Source organism: Charadrius vociferus, unplaced genomic scaffold (assembly GCF_000708025.1).
Source record: "Charadrius vociferus isolate BGI_N301 unplaced genomic scaffold, ASM70802v2 scaffold409, whole genome shotgun sequence".
Lineage (NCBI taxonomy): Eukaryota > Metazoa > Chordata > Aves > Charadriiformes > Charadriidae > Charadrius > Charadrius vociferus.
Window position 1 is genome coordinate 200,165 of NW_009650082.1, and position 25,297 is coordinate 225,461.

Below are 25,297 nucleotides of genomic sequence, written 5' to 3' on the forward strand. Positions count from 1 at the left end.
GCTGAGGGGGGTGGGGCCGCGGCGAGATTCCCCCGCCACGCGTGGGGTGCGGGAGTGTGGGGGGCTGGTCCTCTGGTTCCTTACGGCGTTGTCTTCCTTCTCCCTGCCCGTGTGTGGGTCACGAGCTCGGCCCGTTGCCTTTGCAGAATTTTGGGGTGACATTGCTAAAGAGTTTTACTGGAAGAGTCAGCACACGGGGCCCTTTCTGAAGTACAACTTCGATGTGACGAAGGGGAAGATCTTCATTGAGTGGATGAAAGGGGCAACCACCAATATCTGCTACAACCTCCTGGACAGAAATGTCAATGAGAAGAAGCTCGGGGACAAAATTGCTTTTTACTGGTAAATTTCTGTTTTTATTATGGTGTGCAAGGTGTGTAAATATCACGCTGAAGAGTACAAACTGTGTCAATTTCTGCTGAGGTGAATTAAAACACGGTAAAACTGGAGAGGCTTTAATGTGCACATAGGTTCCGCAGGTGTTTGCTTTCAGTGCGTTTGAGAGGAGCTGTGTGCCGGGGCCTCTCTGCCCATCCTGGGCTGTGCTGAGGCAGCCCAGCGAAGCCGTGGGGAGCTCCTGAGTGCCAGCTCTGCCTGTGCACTTGTACCTGCTAAAAAATAAGAGCAGTCAGATGGTATTGAGGCAGGTGCCCCAATTCCCTAATGAGGTGGGTAGACGTATGTAGAGACATGGGATGAGGAACCGCTAACATCCAACAGCAAAAAGCTAATAAACCCCAAATCTCCTGCTTTCATGTTTTGTGGGTCTGGTGAGTTTCCACTCCTGTGGCAGAAAGGTTCTCCTAAAACCTGAGGTTATATATTGATTCCTTGCACTTGAATGTGTATAATACTGATGCTTTCCAAAAGGCTGTCTCCTGTGGGTTACCTTCAGGAAGAAAAGTTAACTTCCAGCCCTATCTGAAGTATGTTTGGTTTGGTTTTGGTTTTTTTTTTTTTTAACCAGAGTCGTTACTAGTGTTAAAAGCCATTTGAAACTTGAAGTTTTCATATTGATGCAAAACGGGTTTCACTGGTGATGTCCGAGATCCAGAACTAATGCTCCCCTGCTGCACTAGCTCAGCTGGCCCTGCAGCTGTGTCCTCAAGCTGAGAACAGTGCTTTGCCCACCCATGCAGTTTTGCTGTTTCCCTTGAACTGGCATGTGTTTATGTTGCACTGGTATAACTGTGTGTGGCAGTACAGAAGCACAAGTAAATGTACCACTTGTTAGAGATGCAGTAACTTGTTTGGTTATGGTGAGTCCCTTCAGCAGAGCAGCTGGAGTCTTATTGTCACTGCAATAAAAATACGAGATTCTCTAATGATAAACAGCTGTGCTGCTCTAAGTCATCTTGTGCAGCTGAAGGGTCATCCCCATCACCTGGTGTAAAGGTGACTATGGGCTACCCTGCTACAGAAAGGAACATGTTTATACCAGTGTAGTTCTGGCTGTGACTGTAAACGTGGGCTCATAGTAGAGTTTCTATCCATTGAGCTGCTGCTTCAGTGAAAGAATTACATACCACCTGGCAAATAACCATATTGATAAGACACGGGTGAAATAGGGGAAAGTATTTACTTCTCTGCTAGTTAAATACATTCTCTATCTCAGTCGGATGTAAAATGACTGCGGTTTCTGAATGAAAACGCCTTTGTAAACTCATGCAGGTAAAGGTGTGCCAGCAAACAAAGCTATTTGGCAGCCCAGCACTGGCAGCTGTGCTGGGGTTTATGGAGGAAGTAGGTGCATCGCTCCACTGGCACATAAATCTGGGTGACAGCTAGGCAGCAGCCTACAGCTCTAATTTGATATTGGTGAAGATTTTTCTTGTTTGTTAATCTGGCAGCCTTTGGGGGGGTGGGTATTTGTGATGCTGAGCAAAACTTGGAGTGGATACTAAAATGGTGGGTGTCTTGTCAGTCGTGGTGTTCTCAGTGCTGAAAAATAAGGTGTCTCTTCCTCCTTAGCAGACACTTTTCCCTGACTATTTTGGGATAGACTCTCCTAGTGGGGTTCTGTCACAAGTGACCTGGCACTGGGGTGTCTGGAGCTGTCAGCTGGAATGTTGGTGGCAGGGGTGGACGAGGCACGCTGAATGTGACCTGTGCGGTACTGACCCATAAACTTGTGGCGCTGAGGTCTTGAGGAAGCGGGGCTAGGGTTTGTGACTCTAAATTACTCTTCCAGAAGTGTGTGCATGCCTCTCTGGACGTGTGCTTTTCTTCAATAACAAAATGTAATTGCTGTTGTCTTATCCTTTCACATTTTGTGTTTAACACTGTATTGAACGAGCACGCTTTCCTAGAACACTTGAAACTTGTCACACTCTATGAAAGGTCAAAAAAGAAATGAGAGCCTCCAAAAGCCAAAGAGGACTCTTGGGGAAAAACTTGGATTTTTGGTTTTTTAAATACCTTGGCCACTTGCTTGCTTCTAAGAAAGTCTATAGTCTGCTAGATGGGAGAAGGTGCTGAGCTTATATCAAGGTATTGGTGACTGCCCAGCTCGATGAGAGCTTTGAAAAGATACAAGACCACAGTCTTTGCTCTCAGAGAGGAGAAATTGGGGAAAAAGTGAATAATGTTTTGAGGCATTGCCTCAAATGAGATGTGTCCTGACAAAACTTGGAGCTGCCATGCGCTGCTGACTGTGTCCGTCTCAAGTTTTGCATGGACTGGAAGGAGTGAGAGGTTCATCTGGATCTGTTATGGCCAAGCTGCTCTGAAGGTTCCTGCATCACCAGCAGTCTGGGACTGCCCAGACTGGCTCCGCTTAGAGGGCTGAATCCCAAGCCACATGGAATTGCTCTTTCAGCACAAAGGGCAGTACATGGGATTGCTTCATGCTGCAGAATTTGTACATAAGTGACATTTACTGTCGTGGTATCGTCCTCTTGGTGCTGTTAGGACTATGCAGTTCAAAATGACCATCCTGTGTCGGCAGGAAACACTCGTATTTACCCTGTTGCCTGTTCCACTATAATATCTCGTGCTGCTTGTGAACGTTACAAGTATTTCTGTTTCTGTTGCTTTTGATTCCTCTTTCTCTGTTTGGTATTGCTGATGTGGCCTAAAAAGGAACAGAAGCTCCAGGAAATGTTTCTGATAAAGGGCTGCTCTCAAAAGTGAAATCTCTTTCCTAATTGCTTGGAAAGGCTGAAGTCAGTAATACTGTGGTTGCTGTGCAGGTGGATACTTATGGTGGCTTTCGCAAACTTTGCAGACCCAGTGCACTGGGATGCTGAGGGTCCTGGCAGGGGACTTCAGGCAGTGCTGAGGACTTCATCTGTAGTATTAATTAGAGCAGGAGCACAGTATGCCTTCACCGTGCTGTAGGCATATCTGTGTCAAATGGACAAACCCCTAGTTCTGTGCTGAAGTGGCTGTTAATAATCTCTCATAAACATCATCCTGGGCAGCTTGTGGAGGTAAAAATATAACCAGGTGGGAATTCAAAAAGAACAACATCTATTACAAAACTCTCTAATTAGCCCCCCCGGGGTGTGAAGATACCTGGATGAAGCCTGTTCTCTATGTAACCTGTGCATAGGTAAAGCACCAAGTTCTGACCTTCATTTCTGAAACCAGTCACCCCAGCTGCAGTACTGGTGGTGCCTGGTGGGACCAGGGGGTAGGGGCAGGAGGTAGAGCTTTGCACACTATTTTTAGCCTCCCTGGAGCCGAGGTGTGTGGGCTTAGCAGGGTGCTGCTGGCTTATGCCATCTTTGGGAGAGTCTATCAATTTTCTTTCTTATGCTTGCACATGAAATAACACATCTAGAAAGGAGAAGATAGTAAAGGCTGCCAGAGCTTGCTGGAGCTTTGTTTAAACAAAAGAATAACTGCCTATGGTTCCCATTCTGGGCCTAGAACAAACATGACATGCAAAAATAAAAAGAAGGTGGAGGGTTTTTTGGGTGTTTTGTGGCTTGTTTGGTTTTTTTGTTTTTTTTTTTTTTTTAGGTAATAAAGGATTTAGGGGCTTGTAGCTGTGAGATTTCTTCCAATAAACCTTTCTGTAAGGAAGAAAATAACAATTATAGAGCATTTTTAAAAAACAAAACAGAACAAAAAAACTATCAAATAAACCCAAAACAACAACAACAACAAAAAAGGTCCAGAGCACTTCTGGAGGTTTTTATTAGGAAACTGGAAATAGTTTTTGGACAGCAGCCTTCCAGAGAGGATACAGATTGCTAAACACCAGTTCAGTCTAAAACTGCTGCTGGGGCCAACTGGGACAAGACCGCACCTCCTGGTTCCTGGGGCCCCTGCGGTGCTGGTGCACCTTGATCTGGTTCCTTGCCATGGAGTGCTTCTTTCTGGGATGTGCCATTCCGTAGTCAAAAATGAAGCCAGATGAAGCGGTGTTTCAGTCGCATTTCTGCTGTAAAGGTCTGGACCTCTTCTGTTTGTGGAAATAATCTTGCCTTAAACTGCTGAGAACTAAGTGCTTGGTCTCCATAATCCAGATCAGCACTGTGTTTTGTTTTTCTTTTTAGATACCTTCGCAGGTATCAGTCTTCCATTACTGTCACATGCACAGATGCTGTGACTGAGGTTGCTGTCTTTTAACATCCAGACTTTCACAAGTGCTTAATTTTAGCCAGCTTCTACACAATGCACTCAGCTCTGCTACTCCTGTTGGCTTCAGGGCTCTTGCGTGTCCTGTGCCAAAGTGACTCTTCATTTCTTTGGTAACTTCCTGGATGACTTGTCATACTTCCAGCGAAGCAGCCTCTTTCAACACAGTTCTGGTACTGAAAGCACATCCCTAAATCACACAGTTTGTTTAAAGAACAAAAATTCAGCACTGGGAAGGTTGCTTTTACTGACACATATTTGTGGGCATGCGCTGAGAGCAGTCACAGCTATGGTGCAGGTCCTACCACACAGCCATACCCAATGCTGCTGTGGAGGTATTGTTTCCATAGAGGAATCTGAGGAAGCTGTGAGAAGCGTTATGGAAAAGTTACCATGTGTTTGGTTTATGCTCACAGCACTACCCAGGGTCAGCACAGCTCCTTTCCCTGATGGGGATTCTCCATGGGAAAAGGGGTGGCCCCCCTCAGCCCTGAAAATCAGAGAGGCTTTCTGGGGTGCATCCTCAGCAATCCATGTCATCTCCCCATTGCGTGTGCTGAGAGTGGAGTGATAGATTGGTGGTCTTGGCAAATATTAATTATTATGGAAGCACTGCTGGACAGTACAATGCTTTGTTTCTGGAAAACAGGCAGATTAGGTACACCTCAAGTAGGTAATAAAATACATTGAATGCACTTGTATTTCATTAAGCTATGGATCTTGTACCCTCCTTCAAGGGCTATGATAGTTGTAGCTTTCCATCACAGAAAGTGTAGCTGTCTTCTGGTGTGTTTTGTGAAATCTTCCAGCCTGGGAGGGGCTTTACAAAACTGGCTGCATCTGCCTGAATGCTTTAGAGCAGTGGTTTTTTTTGCACCTCCAAACAAGAACATCGCTGCTTTGTGGGGCACTCTCTGACTCTGGGCTGCGCGGGTAGTGCAAGAGTAGGAATGGTGGGACCATCAGTAGAAACCAGGCATTAAAACAAGGAGTAAAGGGAGTAGCTGTCATAGCTCAGACACACCTAGGTCATGTGCTTTCCTGATTTCTTTGACAGAATTCTTCCTCTCCCAGTTCTGGGACCATCACCAACCAGTATGGTTAGTGCTGTGGCGGTAGTGCAAACAGCCGCTGTGTTGGAATGCTTGTGTGTAAGTGCAGACTGGGACAGGAAGGACTCATAGCTTGTCCTCAGGTGTAGCTCCCTGGCTTTTCTCCATTGGGGTATTGGGGTTTCCGTCTTCAGCTGTGGGCTGTTTAGAGCAAGGCCATGCTGGACTCGAACTGATTTCATGTAATCACCCTGATTGTCCTACTGTGGGTTTGGCTGCAGATGAGATATGAAGACAGGGCTGTGCCAGGGCAGCGTGGTAATGCCTGCTTAAGGGTTTGAAGATGCTTGGTTTGGCCTGAGGGGATGGAAAACACAGCCATTGTGGCCTGTCATATCTCGAGGTTCTTCTGTCCTGAGTGTTTCTGTTAATGGCCTGCACTTCCATGCTGCATCCTATGTCCTCTTTATTTTTAGTGAAATCCCTGAGATAGTTACCAGGTGAGCAGTTGTGCCAAAGGGATGATCTAAATATGAGAGCTGCGAAATACCTTCCTCAGGCAGGTACTGTCCTGCGGGCTTCCTGCATGTGGGGTGTGCTCACCCGGATGCTGTGAGTCAGGATTTCGAGCACTGTGTTATTCAGACAGCTGGCAGGCACAGAGTCACTTGAAATTATTTTTCCCTTCTGAGAGCTGACTTGGAAGCAGAACTTGAGTCATCTCTGTCAGGTACGCATGCCAGTTTGCAGGGAGCTGCTGGAAAGGGTAGTTTGTTTGATGTTTCGGAGATCTCAAGCCCTGTTCTTGCTCTGCAGAGCCTTTTCTGTCTTAGGATGCAGGGCAGGAGCAGGGAGCCAGCTCCAGGGAGCTCCCAGCCTCGTGCTGCTCTGCTCTGCAGTGCAATGAAGGAAGGGGACAGGTATTAAAGGTTGCTGACTGCTTGATTACACAGTGCCTGTGGTCTCCTGTGGTTTTGCCCATTCAGAAGCACCCCTGGACTTGTGCCTGGTCTTACTGAGCTCAGACAACCTGTAAACCTACTCCCATAGGCAGAATGGGGCTTTTCTCCCCTTTTAACGGTTCCTGAGTCAAGTCTGTAAAGAAAGCAGGCGCTTGGGCAGCATTTGTGTGGTTGCTCTGCAGCTGAGCTGTGAGGAGAGGGTTTGTATAAGGAAGCTCTCCTGCTTGGGAACACACACCGGCAGAAGCCTTGAATCAGGGAAGCAGCTTTCATTTGGGTTGTGTTGGAGTTGTTTGCTCCCAGCCTTGTGCTCTGAAACCCTTGGTAGCTGCTACTGGCAGGGATACAGCATCCGACTATATAAATACAAGGGAATATCCAGGAAGTATTTGACCAGATAAACAAGTTAGATGTCAATAAGTGCCCAGGATTAGATGGCATGCACCCCAGAGGACTGCAGGAACTTGAATGTGAAATTGTAGAACTGCTGGCCAGGGTATGCTGTGTGTTATTGCAAAGGGCTGCTGTGCCAAGGACTGGGAGGTTGCCAGCCCTGCTCTGTCTAGAGAGGGCAATGGAGGGGGTCCTGGGAACTGGTAAATCTGACTTGCATCCCTAGTGGTACAGTAGAATCGGGTCACTGTGCATGGACCAGTGCAGTCTACTGGGAAAGGTGATGGAGCTGCTGTGAAGTGAGGTCCTGCTGGCAGACCTACTGGAGTTGAAGGCAGGTGGCACTGAGTGCATGGGTACGGCTGTTTTCAGACCACTTTTGTGAGGTTTCCCACAAAAGGTTGTTAAAAAAAGTAATTTAACTGTGAATGGAAGAAAGGCCTTTCTGTGAAGCTGGTTTAGCATTACCCTTTGTTCCCTCGCTGTTAATGGTCACTTTGCAGGACCAGCAGCAGGTCCCCCAAGGATCAGCGTTGAAACTAAACTGCTGATGGTGGCCAGGCTCACGTGCCCTCCATAAACAGCATCTCCTGCTGCTGCTCCTGGAGACAAAACACCAGACCCTGGTTCTGACCCAGCACGGTATTTTGTTTTAGTGTGAGAGGCTCTTGGCTGAGCTGCTGTGAACATCCCAGTGCTGAAGTGCAATACTGCTGTGTAAATGAGACCTGTGGCAGCTTTTTGTTCTTATTTTTTTCCTCATGCTGCTTATTGCTCTGACAGAGGGTCTGGCTCTGTTGATTCGACACAAGGGATTTAACAATTTTTCATGAATTGCTTCTTACACCCTTATCTTAAAATGTTGGCTTACACCCTGTCCAAAGCCACCTTTCTGCAAGGTTCTGGGTGTGTGGTTGCACAATAACTACCTGGGGGAGTAGTGAGGGGTGTGCATGCATAGACAATAGTTCCCGGATTTTCTCACGTCTGTGAAACTTGTATCTTGTAACACTGGCAGATATCTGAATATTCGCAGGAGAATTGAAACTTGGGGTGGATAAATGTAGTTCATAGACAGAGTGGGTGGTGAACTCCTGTATGGATTCAGGACATGGAAGATCAGGGCCTTCAGTTTGCTCATCGGACTGGAAAAGCTGATTATTTTATTTTAGCTGTGTGAATGGCTTGTGTGTTCTCGCCTGGCACCCTGGTGTGAATGGAGCAGAACTGGACAAGGACTCAGGCTTGATGTGGATGAGACTAGTTCCGAGTAGCGGCCTTTACAGGGGACAAAGTGATCAGGCTTTGCCAAAAGAGGTGCAAGTGGGTGCTTGTTCCAAGCATGGCATTTTTCCTGTGGGTAGTTGCATTTGTTGTGCCTGGTGGGTTTTCTGTGCCCAGAGCTGTTGGGCTGTAGTATTGATTGCCAATGCAAGACCTCTTGACTCCCACCAGCGCAATGAGCTTGCCTTTTCCTCTGGTACCCAGCCCTGCGTCAGAGCTGTTGTGCACGGCTGGAGCAGGGTTTCAGTTCTCTGTTTGCATTTCTGCACATCATTTGTTGTAAACAGTGAAATGTGGTATGATACGAAATTGCAAGCCCTGGTAGTTCTCAATAAATCCAAAGCCCATCATTTTCGCAGTTGTCACCTCCCTTCTTTAGGGGAATCCCTCAAGGAAATCAATGGCCTTCCTGGTTACTTTTTCACACCTGGGTGCCCGATAGTGAAGCATGTTTTGCGTTCCTGTTGCTGCTGACCATCTTCTAAGAGATGTTCCTTGTATAGTGACAGTCCAGCAGGTAACACCTGGCCATCACCTGTAGAGGTTTCTGAGGCATGAAGTTGAAATGTCCACCAAAAATCTGATTAAAAGTTTAATTTCCTGTCATGGCCTTGATGGGTATTGTTTGAGTCTCCATTGAAATCAGCTTTCCTGGATTTCAGTGTTTATAGAAGGACTTGAAAATTTGGCAGTATGCTCCATCCAGAGGTGCAATATTTCCCAAAGTGGAGCGTTTCCCAGCTGCAGGTGGCTTGTTGACTGTTTTACTTACAGAAGCTTTGTCCAGAGTGTGTTTCGTGGCCTGACTGCAAATTATTTAAACAAGGAATCAGCTGTGTTGTGCTGGAAATAAGCTCTCCTCCTGTTGCACTGGTAAAAATAGTCCATGTTCCTCTGAAAATATTACTTATGGTAAACATCTAAAATGTTTCCTCTCATGTCAAACTGTTGCATTCTTCTACAGCGTTGTGTGGATTTGGCTCACAGGGTTAGAAGTGCTGGCTGAGGTCAGGCAAACTTGGTGACCTACTGCATAATTCTTGCATATGGGCTCTGTTGCAACACTACATAATCATTTTTCTTTAAATAAAACCTTAATTATTTTTTTCCTAAAAATCTTAAACTTTCCTCTAAATAAAATAGGTAAAAAGCTATCATTTGTCCTCATTGGCTGTTCTCTTGTGTTGTAAAATACATAAGAAAGTAAGAACATAATTAGAGTTAATGTGTCCTCTTGTATTGATGGTTACTAAATATCAAGCGAGTAGGAAAAATGTGAAGCCGCAGAGGAGCAGAATTCCCCTTGCTGCTGAGCAGATACCTGTCAGCACAGAATACCTGCTGACACCATCGGTTGGGGATTTACATGTGGTCTGTATTACTTGTAAACTGCCTTATTTTGTCAAATGGGGCGAAATAATAGTAGATTTCCCTTGAAGAGGGGTTTGCTTACTGCTGTCGATCCTATCTTCTCTAAAACTGTTACCCTTGAGCGTTCTGGCTTTCAGGTGTGAATGCAGGCTGTACAACCCCATCGCATGGACTTTATTTGCTTGCTTATGTTGGCTGATGAACCAGCAGCGGTGCTAAGTCAGGAGGTGTTGGTTCCTTTAGAGATGTCTGAGCACTCCACAGTCTGGAGAGAAGGGCTTCAAGCAGGTTTTTTAGGGTGTAGCCTGGCAGGTGAGTGGGAAAATTGGAGGGAATTCTGGAGGCTCAATAGATAAACTAGTGATTTTGGAGCAGTGTCCACCTCCAGCTGAGCTCTGTGCCGTAGGCATCGCTCAGGGTGTGGTGAAGTGAGCAGTGGTTGGACTGCACAAGATAAATATTATTTCTTTAGATGCCTCTGGTACTTGTTTGGATTCTGAAAGGCTGCAAATAGAAAGAGTAGCTGAGAATGTATTTAATGAGAAGGAAGGACAGAAAGAATGATACGTTTTTTCCTATGGGGCTCTAGCAACCATGCAGGGTGTTGGGTGTTTTCTATGTAGGCTGCGTTTCCACATGGCTATTTTTAAAGGTGATTAGAAGACTGATTCCCTGATCATAGAGAAGATGGTGGCCCAGTGTCCCTTTAGAAATATGCTCCATTTTAGCTGGCATGGTAATGCCTGTGTTTAAGTCAGTTGGGCTGGAGAGGATGGGCACTGGGGGCTGGACACAGCACATTGCAGGGCTCCTGCTTTGGCACAGCACAGTGCTGTTTGGCAGCCTGGTTTGGGTTTCTTTACAGCAATAGGAACCCGTTCATCCTAAGTACATGATCAACTTTTAGCTGAGATGGTTTGGCTCAGAGATGGATTTGACAGCAGAGCTTTGTTAGGCCCTGCCTATGTGTATGGGGGGCACTGGAGGGAAAAAGGGTGGTTTTAATGCAGGTCTCAGAGTTAACTGTGTGGTTTTGGAAGGTGATTCTGTTTAACTGATAAGATTCTTTTTCCTGGGATTTCTGTTGCCAGGTTTGCTCAACAGTGTTCTCTCAGTGCTGCCAAATATTTCTGTACATACTGGGAAAACCTTTTCACCAGCCTCTCCCAGGCTATGCTCCATCATTACACAACTTCTTTCTTGATCCTTGTCATGATGCAACAGGATTTGAACATGCCTGCAGGGACCGTAGAGGCTCAGCTTTCTGGTAAACCTTTCACTCAAAAAACCTCTTGGCCTTCAAAGTCCTCCTTTGGGTATTTGCTACTATGTGTTACTGTGGTGGGAGATAGGTGATGTTAGGCATGGGCAGGGCTGGGCAATCTGTCCCGTTACTATGAAATGTTCTCATGCAGGTTTTTTGCAAATCCATTTCAGCCCCTCCCCCTCCCCTGGCTCCCTCCTGGAGTGAGCAGCGCAGACCATGCTGGAGACCCTTCTGCTTTGGGCAGTCTTTCTAGGAGCATTTCCATATTGAACAATCCATGCAAATAGCATTTATTTTCCTGATGAAACAGTGTCTTTTTCTGATTATCTTTCACAGCTGGGCTCTCCAAACTTCACATTTCACCATAATCTGTTTTCTCAAGGACAGATTTTAAAGGGCGCTCTCTACCTGAATGCCGTTCCGGTGTCAGATGGGATAAGCAAGGCTGGGGGTGGAGGGAAAAATCGTATTTTTTTCAGTTTTGGCAGCTGTTGTTCCCAAACTACCAAGCTGTCTCCAAGCAGACCCTTCTTCAGGCTGCAGGTTTCCTGTGTCTCCTGAGAACAGCCAAGGCCAAACGGCAGCAGGAGGTTTGTGAGCAGCTGATAGCTGTGGTAGCTGAGCACGCAGCCTGTGCGTGCTAGCGCAGGCGTCGGAAAGGCCTGGGGCTCTCGCTGTCCATGCGGCGTGCACGTGAGCCCATTCCCCAGATGGCAGGAGTGAGGCCCGGCCAAGCTCTGCCTGGCATTTCGGCTGCTCTAATTCTGGATGCAGGGTGGATTGGGAAGCCATGAACCTGTCTGACTGCCCCCAGTGACCTTGCACGTGAGAAGGTCCCACCATGCAGGAGCCTGTGGTCTTCCTTCACCTTGTACTGTGCCCTGGTGACAGGCTGCTGGTGGAGCAGGAGCTGGAGAACTTGCCTCCCATGCACAGAACTTGCATCCCACGCCTCTCATGCACCAGCTTGGTCCCATGCTTAGAAGGGATTTTGGGCTCAGAGCGTGTTTCAGTTTAGATAGCACCAGAGATGTTTTAGGGCAGACATTCACACAGTCCCCGTATCTGCTCTACTGGAGGCTTTCTGTGGTTCCCCCCTGTGCAAATTCTTCCCGTGATGTTGCATCATCTGCGAAAGGGTCCTTTCCCTCTTCCGACACCTTTTTCCAACTGGGAATCTGTGTTCTCTTGCAGGTGCTTTCCAGTAGCTAAAATGCAGAGCCTTTTTTCTGCATTAAGCAAAACTGCTCTGTGGCCTACCGTTCCCTCTCTGCCAGTTGGGGAATGAAACCTGGTGGCTTCGAGGTGGTTTGCTTTACTCTGAAAACTTACCTTCCAGGTGTCCCACAGCCCAGCTGTGCTTGGTAACTTTGGGTTAATGCTTTTATTTGAGGATGATGTGGTCACAGGAACTTAGAGGAGAAACTTAAATGATCTTCAGCCCCTTTGGTCCTCAGTGGGAGCAATTACACGGGTCAGATAGACTCTGGCTTTGTGCCCTGGTTTGCTTTGGTCTGTGATTTTCCTGTTTCTGACTGTCTGTGGATCTGCAGATGGTCTGGCAGATCTTGAAAACTCGTAACACTTCACTTGTTTGGCTTCATTTCGTCATTTTCTCCTGTTTGCCAGCTTCTCTTTGTGGTGTTACAACTCTTGTAAACCACCGGTACCATTGGCAATTACCTGGAAAACCATAATTCCCACTGATGCAACCTGCGCTTCCTGCTGCTCCGTGCAAATGCTGAGGCAGTGTTGCACAGGGAAGCTGTATCCAACCATTACTCAAATGGGTTATGCAAATAGTTTTTATTTAGAAATGGTGAAAGAGAGAAACCAAACAGCATTGATGATTCATTTTCGGGTCAGCTTTGCTTGGTCTGTTTGGTTGCTCTGGGAAGTGTGCATACCGTTGGCTGTGGAGCTGTAGCAGGTTAAGAAGTTACCAACCCTCCCTACTGCTTGTTATCCTACAGCTGAGATGGGGTCAGCTTGCTTGGATGGGCAATGTAACCCTCGCTTGGTTACGTGATGAGTGGTTGAAGCAGACCAGTGCTTTGAAAAGTCCTGTAGTCAGCCCTGATGCTTGGCAGAGCACAGCAACTTCTTAACCTGCTTTGGTGCAGGATCAGGAGTGCATCTGGCCACAGCTTCTCTCTCTCCCACACCGCTGCTCCGCATCCTTGAATGCTCCACAGGGAACTCCATGCTTGAGTTAACGTGGCTCTAAAGAAATGCTTGCATGCTCCTACAAATCACTGTCCCTACTGCACAATATATGTACAATGCTAAATCTTTTGCTAACCTACGTGGTCACTCTTACAGGGAAGCTTGACCTTGATTTAGCTACATGGGCACCAGGTGGAATAGGTGTGCAGCTCTGCATCTTCAAGGTCAAACTCCCAGCTGAGCAGGCAGTCAGTCCCTGAGCCTCCTGTAAGTGTGGTTGTGCCACAGAGGTGACAAGTGTTGAGGTTTCCCATCTGAAGTTTTCTTATTCCCCTGCCCAGCATGGCTTCTTGCTAAGACACTGGTAGGACCACCAGAGGCACGTGCTGTGAGGCTTGTGTGCATCACAGTGCCTGTTCAGAAGCTCAGAGCCTGTTGCTTTAACTGGTGGCAGAAGGGAGCAGTATGGTAAGTGCTCTGCAGAGCCTTTGCTTTCTCCAATACGTTGACAGGGACCTATTTTGTGCAGAGCTTGGTGCTACTGTCCTGCACACCACTGTGGTGATGGTCTCTTCCTTTAGGCTGTCTGGTCCTATCTAGGCAGCTAGAACGCCATCATCTTTGTGTGAAACCTGGCTTTTTCAGCAAAGCGCCGATTTCCAGGAGAAAGACTGCTTCAGAAGGTCCCCAGTTGTGCATCAGTGTGTTTAGTTTCAAGAACTTGCATTTACTTAGTCAATGGGTGGTTCAGCTGAGACCATATGGCAAAAAAATGCGTTTTCCAGCTAAGTGTGCACGCAACATGCAGTATGTAAAACATGGGCTTCTCAAGTGCTAAAAAACTCAAATACAGTCCTGCTGTGGCCCAGATGATACTGTAAAGTTTTGGATTACTAGCTGCTAAATGCAGGATTCAGTTCGAGGGAGATAAGAAAAACGTTGGTCTCAAACTGTGTTTTGCCGGGTATTTCATCTAATGATGTATCTGGGAAGTTTGGGGAGCTGAAAATTGTTTTTTCCTTTCAGAAAATGGCTTGCTGTTAGATGAAAGATCACACGCTAGCAATCGCAGCGGTGCCGCTGCCAACTATTTTCATCACCCCTTTTTAAAAAAAGAGATATATTTGGGGGTTGTTGGATCCTGCAGGGCTTGGGCTGCATGCTGTAGGTATGGAGGTGAGCACTGCCATAATGTTTTCAGAAGCAAAATTTTTAAAATTTTATTTCTTTTTCAATTTAGTTTGGACAAGCGACGCCATGTGAGAGGCTCGGGACTCAGCTCCCGCTTTTATGTGCTGGATGCTGAAGGGAAGATGCCACTCAGAACTTTGCTGCCAGGAATTTACAGGCTCTCTTTGATGCACGGAGTACTTAGTAGCGTGCAAGTGGGCATTCCTTTAAATGCCCCATCTAAAATACATAATTCTCTTGGCTTTTGTGCCAGAGAAGAGGACAGAAAAATCTCTGAGTGCTGCTGTAGCCCACTGAGTGTAGCTGTGGGCATTCCAAACTATTTTCAGACACAGGGAGCAATTTGCCTGCGCTTGAGAGAGTGCTCAGAGGCCTTTGCTGGACATGTGGTGAAAGGAGGGGTCTTGTCCTGTAGAAACGTGGATGTGACTCATTTCCCATTAAGCACAAGATCATCTTCAAATACGAAGCCTGAGGTTTCCCTCGCTGATGCTAGTGGAGCTCTTTGGCAATCAAGCAAATGAATGGAAAGGACTTTGAAAGCCCTCTGAAAAGCCTTGCAAAAGTTTTAACTTTTCCTTGACTTTGCTCTGGTTTTCCTCTGTGGTGCCTGGTGTGTGCTAGCTTTGATGACAAGTCTGGGTGCATCCCCTGCCCTGAATTTCCCTCCCAAAGTGTGGAGAGGAGGAGGACCCTGGTGTATTTGAGATGCACTTTGTGTGTGCGGGGAGAGCAGGGATGTCTGAGCAGTGACTTGTACCCGGGTGGCTCAGGGCAGGTCCCTGTCCCTCGCAGGTCCCAGGGTAGCTCTGCCCGGAGGGGGTGTACAGGGCTGCTCACCCCAGAGGCTGTATTTCGGTGTGACCCGGCTGCCATCTCCGCTCGGCTGCTGGCCAAGCGTAGGGTGCTCAGTGCAGCCTTTTACATAGGCTCTGTCTCCATCCCACCGTCAGCCCATCTTGCGGCAGCAGCGACTACCCCAGCCCGAAGCAAATCAGCGCCTGCGGAGGCCTGTTTGCAGAGCGGGGCACGGCCAGGCTCTGTTGCAATCTGTTGAGGAGGTGTGTTAGAAACGCAGCTGGTGAAGGCTCAAGGAGCTGAGCCTTCCCGGAGTGCTGGATTGCAAGGCTTTTGTTGGAGGACTCCCCAAGTTTTGCATGCAAAGCCGTGCCTTCCTCTCCCTTCTCGGGTAGGTATTACACCACCGAGTTGATGGCAGAGTGGCTTCTGATGTGTCCTTGGTGAAGTTTGCCGCCAGCGAAAACAGTACTTCACCTACAGCGCCCAGCTGAGCCCCCAAAGAGCACACACGGCCGCAGGCTGCCTACCTGCCTTACACGGGAAGCCTTCCAGATGTGATGTCCTGTGCTAGTCTTTCCTCCTAACGTGCTTCTCTCTTAGTAAAGTTTGTAATTAGATCCTGCACTGCAGCAGAGCACGGGCAAAGGGATGTCCCTCCTCCCTGCCTTGTTCTGCAGGTTGATGCTGGGCTGGGGGCTCGGTTGCACCGGCTCTGCCCGCAGCGCCCAGCAGACCCTGGTGCAGAGATCTTCAGGTGAGCGATTAGTGGGCTGGGATGCTTCAGCTTGAATTTGGAAGTATTATAATTGTCTTTAAGAGATATTTTGTAGCAAGGCTCATTGCTGAGGGGCAGAGCTGCACGCACAGTGGTACTGTACATCGGGACCCAAGCAGGTTTGCACAGCACTAGCCTAGATGCTGCCACACCTGCGGTGTAGGTGCACTAAGGAAAACCTCTGCACGGTGAGGGAAGACACTCGGCGTGCAGCCGGATGTGACAGAAGCAGATGCTCTTTCATTGAGCCAGATCAGTTATGGCTGCTCAGTCCAGCACTGAAATCAGCTCTTGGATCTTTGGCCCTCAAGTAGTAACATCAAAAGCAAACCCTGTGATTTTCTGGTTTCTCTTGAGGAGCCGAGACCCCACCTAATGATTTCACATGTCATTTAGCTCAAAGTGATGCTCTTGGTTATGACAGGGAAAGGAGAGGAAGCTGTTCAGATGCTGGGCTGAGCTGCTTGCCCCGGGCACTGGTTCTCATTCCCATGCTTTTCTTTCTCTTGACGTTCTTGTTCCTCTCCTCTCTGTACTCACAAGGGGCCAAACTTGCATAAAGGATCGAGCAAGGAATCCCCTTTCGGGGGCCACTGGTGGGAAGATACACTGCTCTGTGCGCATCAATGCAGGTATTGACAGACCTGATAGCTGCAGAGTGCTGTGGAAATCAGAAGTATAACTAAGTATCAGGGGGGATTAAATCAAGTTTGAAAGTGGCAGATCCATGAGTAGCTTTTGAATGGGATGATCCAAGTGTGACCACCAGTTCTGACACCCCTGACCTACATGGGGCGGGAGGCACAGAGCTTTTATCAGTGGGGCTCTCCCAACTCTTATGCTGTTTCCACCAGGACTGCGTCTGCCTTCAAAGCACATGGCCGCTGCTGTGCTGACATGGAATCGCCCTTCCTGGGGAATGACATGAGAAAGGAGGGTGTTTCTTTATGCATTTCTGCATCACAGCAGCCCTCCTTCTGTTTGTGTTGCTGGGGGAAGAGGGAGCAGTTTTAGCTGGAATTCAGTACATATTTTTTGCGTGCTCTGGACTGTTTGAGATGTTAAAGAAGTGAGGTTTCTGTTCGCAAGTTAGACAGAGCCTGGCTGCAGTCTTAAGGGAGGGCATGGCATGGAGGTGCTTCCTGGCTTCTCCCCAGCACTGGTGGTGGTTTTTGTTTGGCTGCGCATACTCAGTGAGACGCTTTTTTGGGGGGACTATCAGCTGAGGGTGATACTCCTATTCCTTCATGGATCGCTAATGTTTCTGTGCTGGCTGCCTTGGGGAGAGACCTGGAAAAGTGTTTCCCTCCTTCCTGGGTGTGGGAGACTGCTGCTCTGCTGAGTGTGAAGGCATTTCAGATTCTTTGTTAATCTCCTGATCTCTTGGGAGTGCCACCTCATTTGCATGGCTGAAGTGTTGTGTCACATGAAGATTAGCTGGTTTTTACTTTCACAGCAAACCATTTCCGTGGGGATGTGACATTCCTGTTCCATCTCCAAGTGTCGCTCTTTGCCCTTCTTCCCATCGGTGTGTCTAATGGCAAGGTTCTGCTGCACTGCAGGAACCCAGAGCTGGTTCATAGAGGACCACAGAGAGAAATAATGCCGAATAGGCATGGCACTGAACAAATATACATGGGTATATTTATATATGACCTTGGAAAATAAGACAGCCCTTGGCATCCCATCCCAGCCCATCAGATGGTAGGTATTTAAGGGCTGGGTGTTGCTGCACGACGACATTGGCCAATATTTCACACAGACATGTCTGCAGGCGTAAGTGCATGTGAGCAAGGGTGCCATGCCATAAATCCTGGCTTTCTGTCAAGCCTCTGTGCTCTTAGCTTCGGTTCTGTTGGACCCTTCTTGCCTCTCTCCACTCTGAAAGTACCATGTATTTCCACTGCATGCATTCGATTGCTTTCAGATGTAGTGATCTACAGAGGGATGGGGACTTTGGACTAAATTTTCCTACTATTGGAGAACTTTAGTCCAGGATTGGATTTCTGGGGTTTGGTTACTCTGTGCTCAGAAGGGCAGGTGGGGACATTTGTTGTCCAGAGCGGTAAGTACCTCTGAATTTGCAGCATCGCTGTTACCTTGTAACGCTTGTACTGTAACAAATATTACCTTGCTTTTCCAGGGAAGGGAATGAACCTGGAGATTCTGCGAAAATTACATACAGCGAGTTGCTGCACAAAGTCTGTCAGTTTGCCAATGTCCTCCGCAGCCAAGGTACGTGGCTGAAGCAATAGTAGCGTTGGATACTGGGAAGGGTTTGGGAGATTGGGTTCATTTTTTGTGTGGTAGCAGTCTGTTGAGTAACTCTGTGCAAAATGCTTCGCTTCTCTGTTTCCACAGTTGTAAAGCAGGGTGGATGCAGATTTGCTCTGCAGCAAACTTTTGGAGATTCATCTCTGGCTCTGTCTGTGAGAGCTAATCAATGCTTGTCACGTCAGCTGTACAAGGAAGAAATCTGTGCTCAAAACTTCCTGCTCTGGGGTTTTCCAGTAGCAGCAGTTGGTTAAATTTCTGCCACCTTCTAGGGCTGTGTCTGATGAGAACATGGAGCGTTCATTGCTGTCATGTTACAAGAGCCACAGGGCTTGAAAGGCAAAACCCAAGGCTGGTTCAGCTCTAACTCCAGCTGAAGTTTTACTGTGTGCATATAAATGTTGATTTTAAAAACATTAATTTCTTTCTATATCCTGTTCTTTTGACATGTGACATGTTCATTTTGACAAACACCATGTTCATTTTTCCTCCCCAGGCGTGAAAAAAGGAGACCGAATTTCCATCTACATGCCAATGATCCTGGAGCTGGTTGTAGCCATGCTCGCCTGTGCCAGGATTGGAGCTCTGCACTCTATTGTGGTAGGACCAAGCTTTCTGTGTTGCTTTTGGTTCTGAGCTATTGGGAGGGAGCAGCTCTTGGTTTTGGGAGAGATGGGGCGGTGGGAGCTGGAAAGATGGGAGCTGACCACGAGATGGATGGAAACTAAATTAAGGTGCTGTTTCCTAGCCCTCTTCTGTATTAACTGTAGAATGAGCTCCTTTAGCTCTCTCCATCAGTGCCTGGTGGTATCGTTTACCATGGGTAAACTACACAGTTGCTGTGGGGGGCTTTTGGGTTGTGGGTTTTTTTGTGTGTCCTTGCTGACTTTGTTGTGTGATCACTGTCAGTTTGCAGGTTTCTCGGCAGACTCTCTCTGTGAGCGGATTCTCAACTGCGGTTGTTCTCTCCTCATCACAGCAGGTAAAGCACTCTTCTGTGCCCCTGAGCCACTACTGTTGCCTGTCTGGAAAGTCTTTATTTTAAAAGCCAAATGCACTAGGAACTGGAAGGCAAAAGGGCAGCTGAGCCACCACAAGGCGGATGCGCTGCTTGTAGTTGTGCTTGAGTACTGTTTTCCACTTTGAATGTACAGTGAAGCATCTAAGCAGCCCGCCCATTTTGTCCTGTAAAGCATGATGTCACCAGCTGCTAATAACATGTTTCCAAACGCTTCTCATCCATGTTCCTCTTCACAATCAGCCAGATGTTTGCAAGATGTATCATTTATGAGGCAGTCCTAATATGAGAATTCCCTCCCTTCCCAGTTTCAAGGAAATTTCTGTTGCTACTATTGCAAGCAAGGGATAAAGGGAGGGGTAGTGTTTGTGTGTAAGCCCAGTGCATTTCCCCAACCATTTTTTCCAATAATGAAAAAATACTGGTTTTATTAATAGGTCCACAGTACAGAAAGGACCCACTAAACTTTGCAATCTGTGTTCTGGCCACATTGGATTATTCCCCACAGAATATTCCCAAGAGACTTGTCAGGTCAAATTGGAACCTCTCCCAGGGAAGGAATTTCACCATTTCTCTTGGCATCTGTTTCTCTAGGCTAAAAGGGCATATTAGGAAACCTTTCCCATCAGCTGCCTGCCTGCTTTCCCTTACTGCAGTGCATGAGGTCTGCTCTGGCCTCCTGAAACTGCTTGTTGCTTCCAGCTGTCCCAGGCTGCCTTGGCTGTGAAGCTCCTCTAATGTTTTCCTTACCATTTCGCAGATGCCTTTTATCGAGGGGACAAGCTGATCAACTTGAAGCAAATTGCAGATGAAGCCCTCCAGAAATGTAAAGAGAAGTAAGTGTGTGTTCCCTTGTAAGAAGGGCGTTGCTGCCAGAACCTGCTCCTGCAGAGATAGAACTGGAAGTTTTCATAGGTGGGCAGACGCTGCAGCAGGTCAGACATGAGCTGCACTACATTCGTGAGCCTTTCAGAAGTCATACATGCTTTGACTCACTTGTCTTAAGAATGTTTTCTTTTAGCTTTCCTCTTGTCTGTTCTGACCTGAAGGCCCACACATTGGATGGGAGGATTTGCTGGAGGCAGACTGATCCACCATCGTTATGGCCCATGGCAGATCTTCCAGTTCTGCAGGAGCAGCTCTTGGAGTGGGAGGGAATAATAATACACTGCCATACCAGTGCTGGACACAGTGCTGTGGGGCATATCAACATGAGGCTTAAGTCTTGCTCCAAATCCACTAACTCAACAGTAATGAAATAAACCAGAAATTATTAAAATTTGGGAAACGGCTGTGTAAAGAAGAACAGGCACCAACTGACACGCACCAACACATGCACAGGATCAGGGCTTGACTCTGCACAAGTACACGGTGAAGCTGCTTTACTTCTTAAAGCAACTTCACTGAGATACTGTAAACCATAAAGAGATAGACAGATCTATCATTGGATTTTACAGAAAGGGAAATAATCGTGATGAAATGACTTTGCCAAGTTTATAGACACAATGTCTGTGTAGCTTGTATGAAACTGAATATGATCTTGTAAGTTAAATCAAATGTGAAAGCTTAGTGTGATAGTGTGCATGTTAGAAATTCAAACTCTTTAAAAGCATTTAAAACTCCAAAACTTGAAAACATAAGTTTATATGTCTGTAAAAGTAGGTACCTGGGAGGACAGAAGTGATTCTGAAGTTGGGAATTAACTGATGGAGACGGTGTGGTGGTACCCTGAGAGGCCTGGAGGGGGATAAGTTCATTTTGTTTGCATTATAGATAGGCAGTGTTGGCCCTCATGAGGGGACAAATGCCCACTCTTTTCTTTGTATAATCTGACTTTGAAAGCCTTTCGTCTTTCTGAATCAGTCAGTCAGTTATGCCTAGGGATGGGAGCAGCCACCTAACATCTCCTGGGTGCTGTGGGGGGTCTTGTTTGTGGCAGGCAAATTTGGGATTTGTAAGGAATGTCCCCAGCAGTGACCTGTGAGATGTTTGTGGGAACCCCACTTCCTCCCTAGGAGTCGCAGCTGATAAATCCCCAGTGAGCTGTGCAGAGACCTTTTCTGTTCTCTGAGCTCTTTTCCTGTGGCTGGTGTCCCATGGCAATTCATAGTGTACTTGGAGTTTTCACGGCAGCATACGCTCTAGCTCAACAAAATCAGCTCAGGGTCCCTGCTCTGTCTCCAGTGCTGCCCGTAGAGCCCACGCAGGGCAGTCTCAGTCCCTGCCTGAACAGCCGCATCTGACAGCTCCTGCCTTTTACAGGGGCTCCCCTTTGAAAAAGTGCATCGTGGTGAAGCACCTGGGGAGGGAAGAGGTAGCGGTGGATGGGACGTGCAGCAAGTCTCCCCCTCTCAAAAGGCTGTGCCAGGACATACAGGTATGCTTCTGGGGGCTGAGAGGAGGAATTCTATCGCTATGGGCCTGAGCCCAGCAAACCGATCACTGCAAAACCACTGTGGTGCTCCCCTGGGTGCTCCTGTTCTCTGACTTCTGTTCAGGTTTTGTCCCCTCCTTGCTGTTGTTGCATTGCGAGTGGTCTGAAAAAGGGTTCCTCTGCCTTACCAAGATCCTCTCCCTGCTGCTTCCTTTAACACCATTGCTAGCTGCGAGCCCGCAGGACCCCTGAGAGCACAGTGGGGTACATCTTCCAAAGCCACTAGGACAAGGACAAGATACCTGTTTTCCTCCGCCCAGTGGAGGACTTTTCCTCCCTAACCCTGTATCTGTCTCCCCTTTTGTGCCAGGAGCAATGCCTTCCTGCACTGTAGCTGTGACAGTGGAAGCAGGAGAGGAAAAACAGGATATTTGTGCTTGTGGCATGGGTTCAACACAGTCCCCCAACATGACAACAATCATAGGCTGAGAATAGTGCAGTGTCCGTGTAGCTGGCACGGTAATTGTGTCAGCTGTTGAGGCTGGGGCTTTCCCTTGCAACTGAAACCAGATGAAAGGATGTGGGCCAGAGGCGTGTGGCAAAACGGGGGTGGAAGGAGGAGAAGGTGTCGTGGAGCCATGGCTGCCTGCTTGAGCTCCTGAGGCTGGTGCGCAATCCGCTGTGCCCAGCGGCTACCTGCTGCCTTCATCCGCTCAAAAGGCAGGTTGCCTTCAACTACTGAACAGCTCTGTGTCTTGCAATGGTGTCTTCTGTCCCTATGCATTTGGTGATTGTTTGCATGGGGTTATCCCCAGGCTGGTGCTTGCTCAGAAGTGGGTTGTATTTGGGGAGTGCGTCTGACTGAGCTCTACTTTCAAAAGGGGGTGATCCGTGCACACCCCTGGAACAAGAAGTCCAGCAGATTCTGTTAATTTTCGTTGTTCAGCTGTGTTAATTTTGTTGGGATCTTGTTTGGTGTTTGACAGCCTGGCCATGTTGCATTAGCTTCCTCTGCCCCATCTCTTCTGAGCGCAGGAAAGTTGCAAAGGGGTGGGAAGACTGGAGCAGACTAGCCTTTCTGTGTGAGGTTTTCCTGGTCGGGAGGCTCCAGAGAAGCCTGTCCCTGAGCTGGTTGCTGGTGGTGAGGTGAGGTTCTTGTGCAGAAGAGGAGGAGGAGGCTGGAGATGCTCTCGTACCCTTTGGCTCTTGCTGCTCTACTTGTTCAGATGCTTTATTAAAGATGGTTTTCCCTTGTAAGCGCATCTTTACCATGCCGTTGGCTTGTGTAACACTGTCAGACAGTCTGTGGGCTGTGTGCCGGCTCTGTATTTCTGTACCCAGCTGGCCATGCGTCGGGGGTGGCCTTTGCGACCTGCTGTGGAGACAGCAGGTACCCAGGGAAGGCGATGGAAATGGGCAGGCATTTGCTTGGAGGGCATCTCCTGGCCTGGCCCCAGATCTGAGTGCTCCAGCCCGCTGGGATGGTTTCCCAGCATCTAGCCCTGTGGGCTTCCAGCTCCTTGCCTGCAAAGCCTGGTGTGGATCCTCTGCTTCTCGACTTTTACACCCTATTTGTGGATTTTTAACAGGAAAAAAAGACTGAGAGCTCACAGAGACTCCATCCCAAGGTATTTACACACAGCACCGCCTTCCTCCTCATGGCACCTCCCCTCTGCTTCCCTCTGCAGCGCTCCACCTTCCTAACTGCTCCGACTCTGCACAGCCACACACGCCTTCCTAACCGGGTTACCAGCAGTTGCATGTTAGCAATAGATACCACTCGCCGCTTGGCCAGAGCTGCCCACGGTTTCGGGGTGAATGCGGTGCCACCAACTTTGCTGCTGGAAACAAATCCACATCCGTAAAAACCCCTGAGTGCGCGTCAGCGTGCTGATGGGGGAAATGCGGAACCTCTGGGATGTGCTGCCAGCGTTCAGATGATGGTTCGTCTCTCTTCCTTTTAAAAGCAGCTCTTGTGACGCACTTCCCTTTGTGGTGAGGCTGGCAGTGATCACCTGCAGTTTCCTGGCTGCAGTGGTGTGCCATGGGCTGCAAAACTGGAGCTCCAGACCCAATGCGTGGACTCTGCCTGCCCCATCCAAGGAGCTGTGGCCTCAGGACCCCATGAACAGGCAGGCCTGGCTTCAGGAGCCATGTACCATGCCATGGGTCTGACCTCCTCCATGGGGCAGTGGAAGCTGGGTGCTAAAATGGAAGGATCCTTGAAGGAGGGAGACAAGAAAGTTACTGTTGGATGGGCTGGTGCGAGCCTACCTTGGGCTTTATTGATGTGGTGCCTTGCTGGGAGCTTGCTGGTGGGACAGACTTGTGGAAACGACTTCCCCAGGTAAAGCCAGGAGCCCTGGGGATCTGTGAGAGCTTTCGAAGTGGGCTCAGTTATGCTGGGCTGTCAAGCAGCTACTGTCCCCTGCACCACATTTGTAGGAGCTGTGCGCTGGGCCGTGAGGTCCTGGTGCCTCCAAATGGCACATGAACATCTTTAAGGCCACAGAGAGTCACTGTGTGGCCCTGTGACTGCTCTCTGTGCCTCCAGACACCCCAGCTGAGGGAGCCGTGGGACTCGGCGCAGGCTGTGCCTGCCCAACGGGCCCTAGCTCTGCAAGGAGGAGATGTGCCCCAGCTGGGAGCTGCCAGGCTCTAGGTCAGTGTGCCTGGCCTCGCAGAGATGCGGAAATGGGAGGTCTGCGCTTAGGCTGGAGAGCTTTGCCCTCTCAGCTGCTCCCAATCTCCTCTGAGGGAAGGTGAAAAGTCAGGTGGCGTTAGGTCTTGCACTGACCTGTGCCATCCCAGAGAGGCAGCCAGCCCGCACAACTCTTGGGGTAGCCTTTGCCCATCAGCCACAAGCATTGATGGCTCTGTTGCAGCTCTGGCATCCTCAAGCAGCTCCTTCGGGTGGCCAGTGCGGGGTGGTTCCACATTGGAGCAGTCACTTCTTGTCAGGGTAATTACCGTAAAATCCAGATAACAGATTTTTTTGGGTTGGCAGGGCCAAGCAGCGTGAGCCCAGCATGTTCCTGTTTGTCTCAGGCTGCAATGCCATAGGAGTCCCCAGAAGGTGTGCGGGACCGGTGGGTGCGTGGCTGTGCTGAGTGAGGCTTGCTGCTTTGCTGTGCGGCTGCGGCTCGGGGCAGCCCGGAGGGCAGGAGGAGACTGTTTGCTGTGAGAGCACAGAGAAACTGCTGCTGCAGCCCCTCTCCTGTCTGCTGCTGCTGAGAGGGATTTATCAGTGTTACTAGTGGTTTGGACAATCTGCTTCAAGTCTTGCAGCCAGACCGTGTTTAAAGGTTTTCCTTGTGGCTGTGGGCTGATAAAAGGAGCTTCTGGAGTGAGAGCTGCAGCTCCGGTGCATGGTTTGCAGCAAACAGCTCTAGGGCAGAAGCTGTGATGTGAACATCAGCCTCGATGGTCCATGAGGGGGGTGAGGTCCCCCCATCTCTTGCTTTTGGGCGGGCCTGTTTCTAATCTGCTGCTTTTCTCAGACCCCCTGGAACCCAGCCATGGACATGTGGTGGCACGAGCTGATGAGCAGTGCCAGCACGGAGTGTGAACCAGAGTGGTGCGACTCGGAGGACGAACTTTTCATCCTCTACACAAGTGGCTCAACTGGGAAACCCAAGGTAAGCATCCCAGCTCACCACCCGCGGGGCTGGGCTGAACCACAGTAACACCTCAGCTATGGGAACCAGTGAGGGTCAAGTTGGGAGGCCCCAGGAAGAAGAGGAGCCTTGGAGGTGATGGGAAAAGGGCTGTGCTGCTCATTC

General features: G+C 48.6%; 1 protein-coding gene across 2 annotated transcripts in view; it reads left to right on the top strand.

Moving 5' to 3' along the window:
* Nucleotides 1–151: 151 nt before the first annotated feature.
* Nucleotides 152–25,297, top strand: part of ACSS2 (acyl-CoA synthetase short-chain family member 2) — a 31,823-nt gene continuing 6,677 nt past the window's right edge. The window contains exons 1-8 of one of the 2 annotated variants that reach the window (XM_009892089.1): nucleotides 152–342; nucleotides 17,993–18,084; nucleotides 18,620–18,723; nucleotides 19,033–19,105; nucleotides 19,902–19,977; nucleotides 21,404–21,518; nucleotides 23,105–23,143; nucleotides 25,016–25,153. In XM_009892089.1, coding sequence (XP_009890391.1) covers nucleotides 254–342; nucleotides 17,993–18,084; nucleotides 18,620–18,723; nucleotides 19,033–19,105; nucleotides 19,902–19,977; nucleotides 21,404–21,518; nucleotides 23,105–23,143; nucleotides 25,016–25,153 — 726 coding nt within the window. In that variant the 5' untranslated portion in view covers nucleotides 152–253. The remainder of the gene's footprint in view (nucleotides 343–17,992; nucleotides 18,085–18,619; nucleotides 18,724–19,032; nucleotides 19,106–19,901; nucleotides 19,978–21,403; nucleotides 21,519–23,104; nucleotides 23,144–25,015; nucleotides 25,154–25,297) is intronic. The other variant, XM_009892090.1, reaches the window with a different exon arrangement.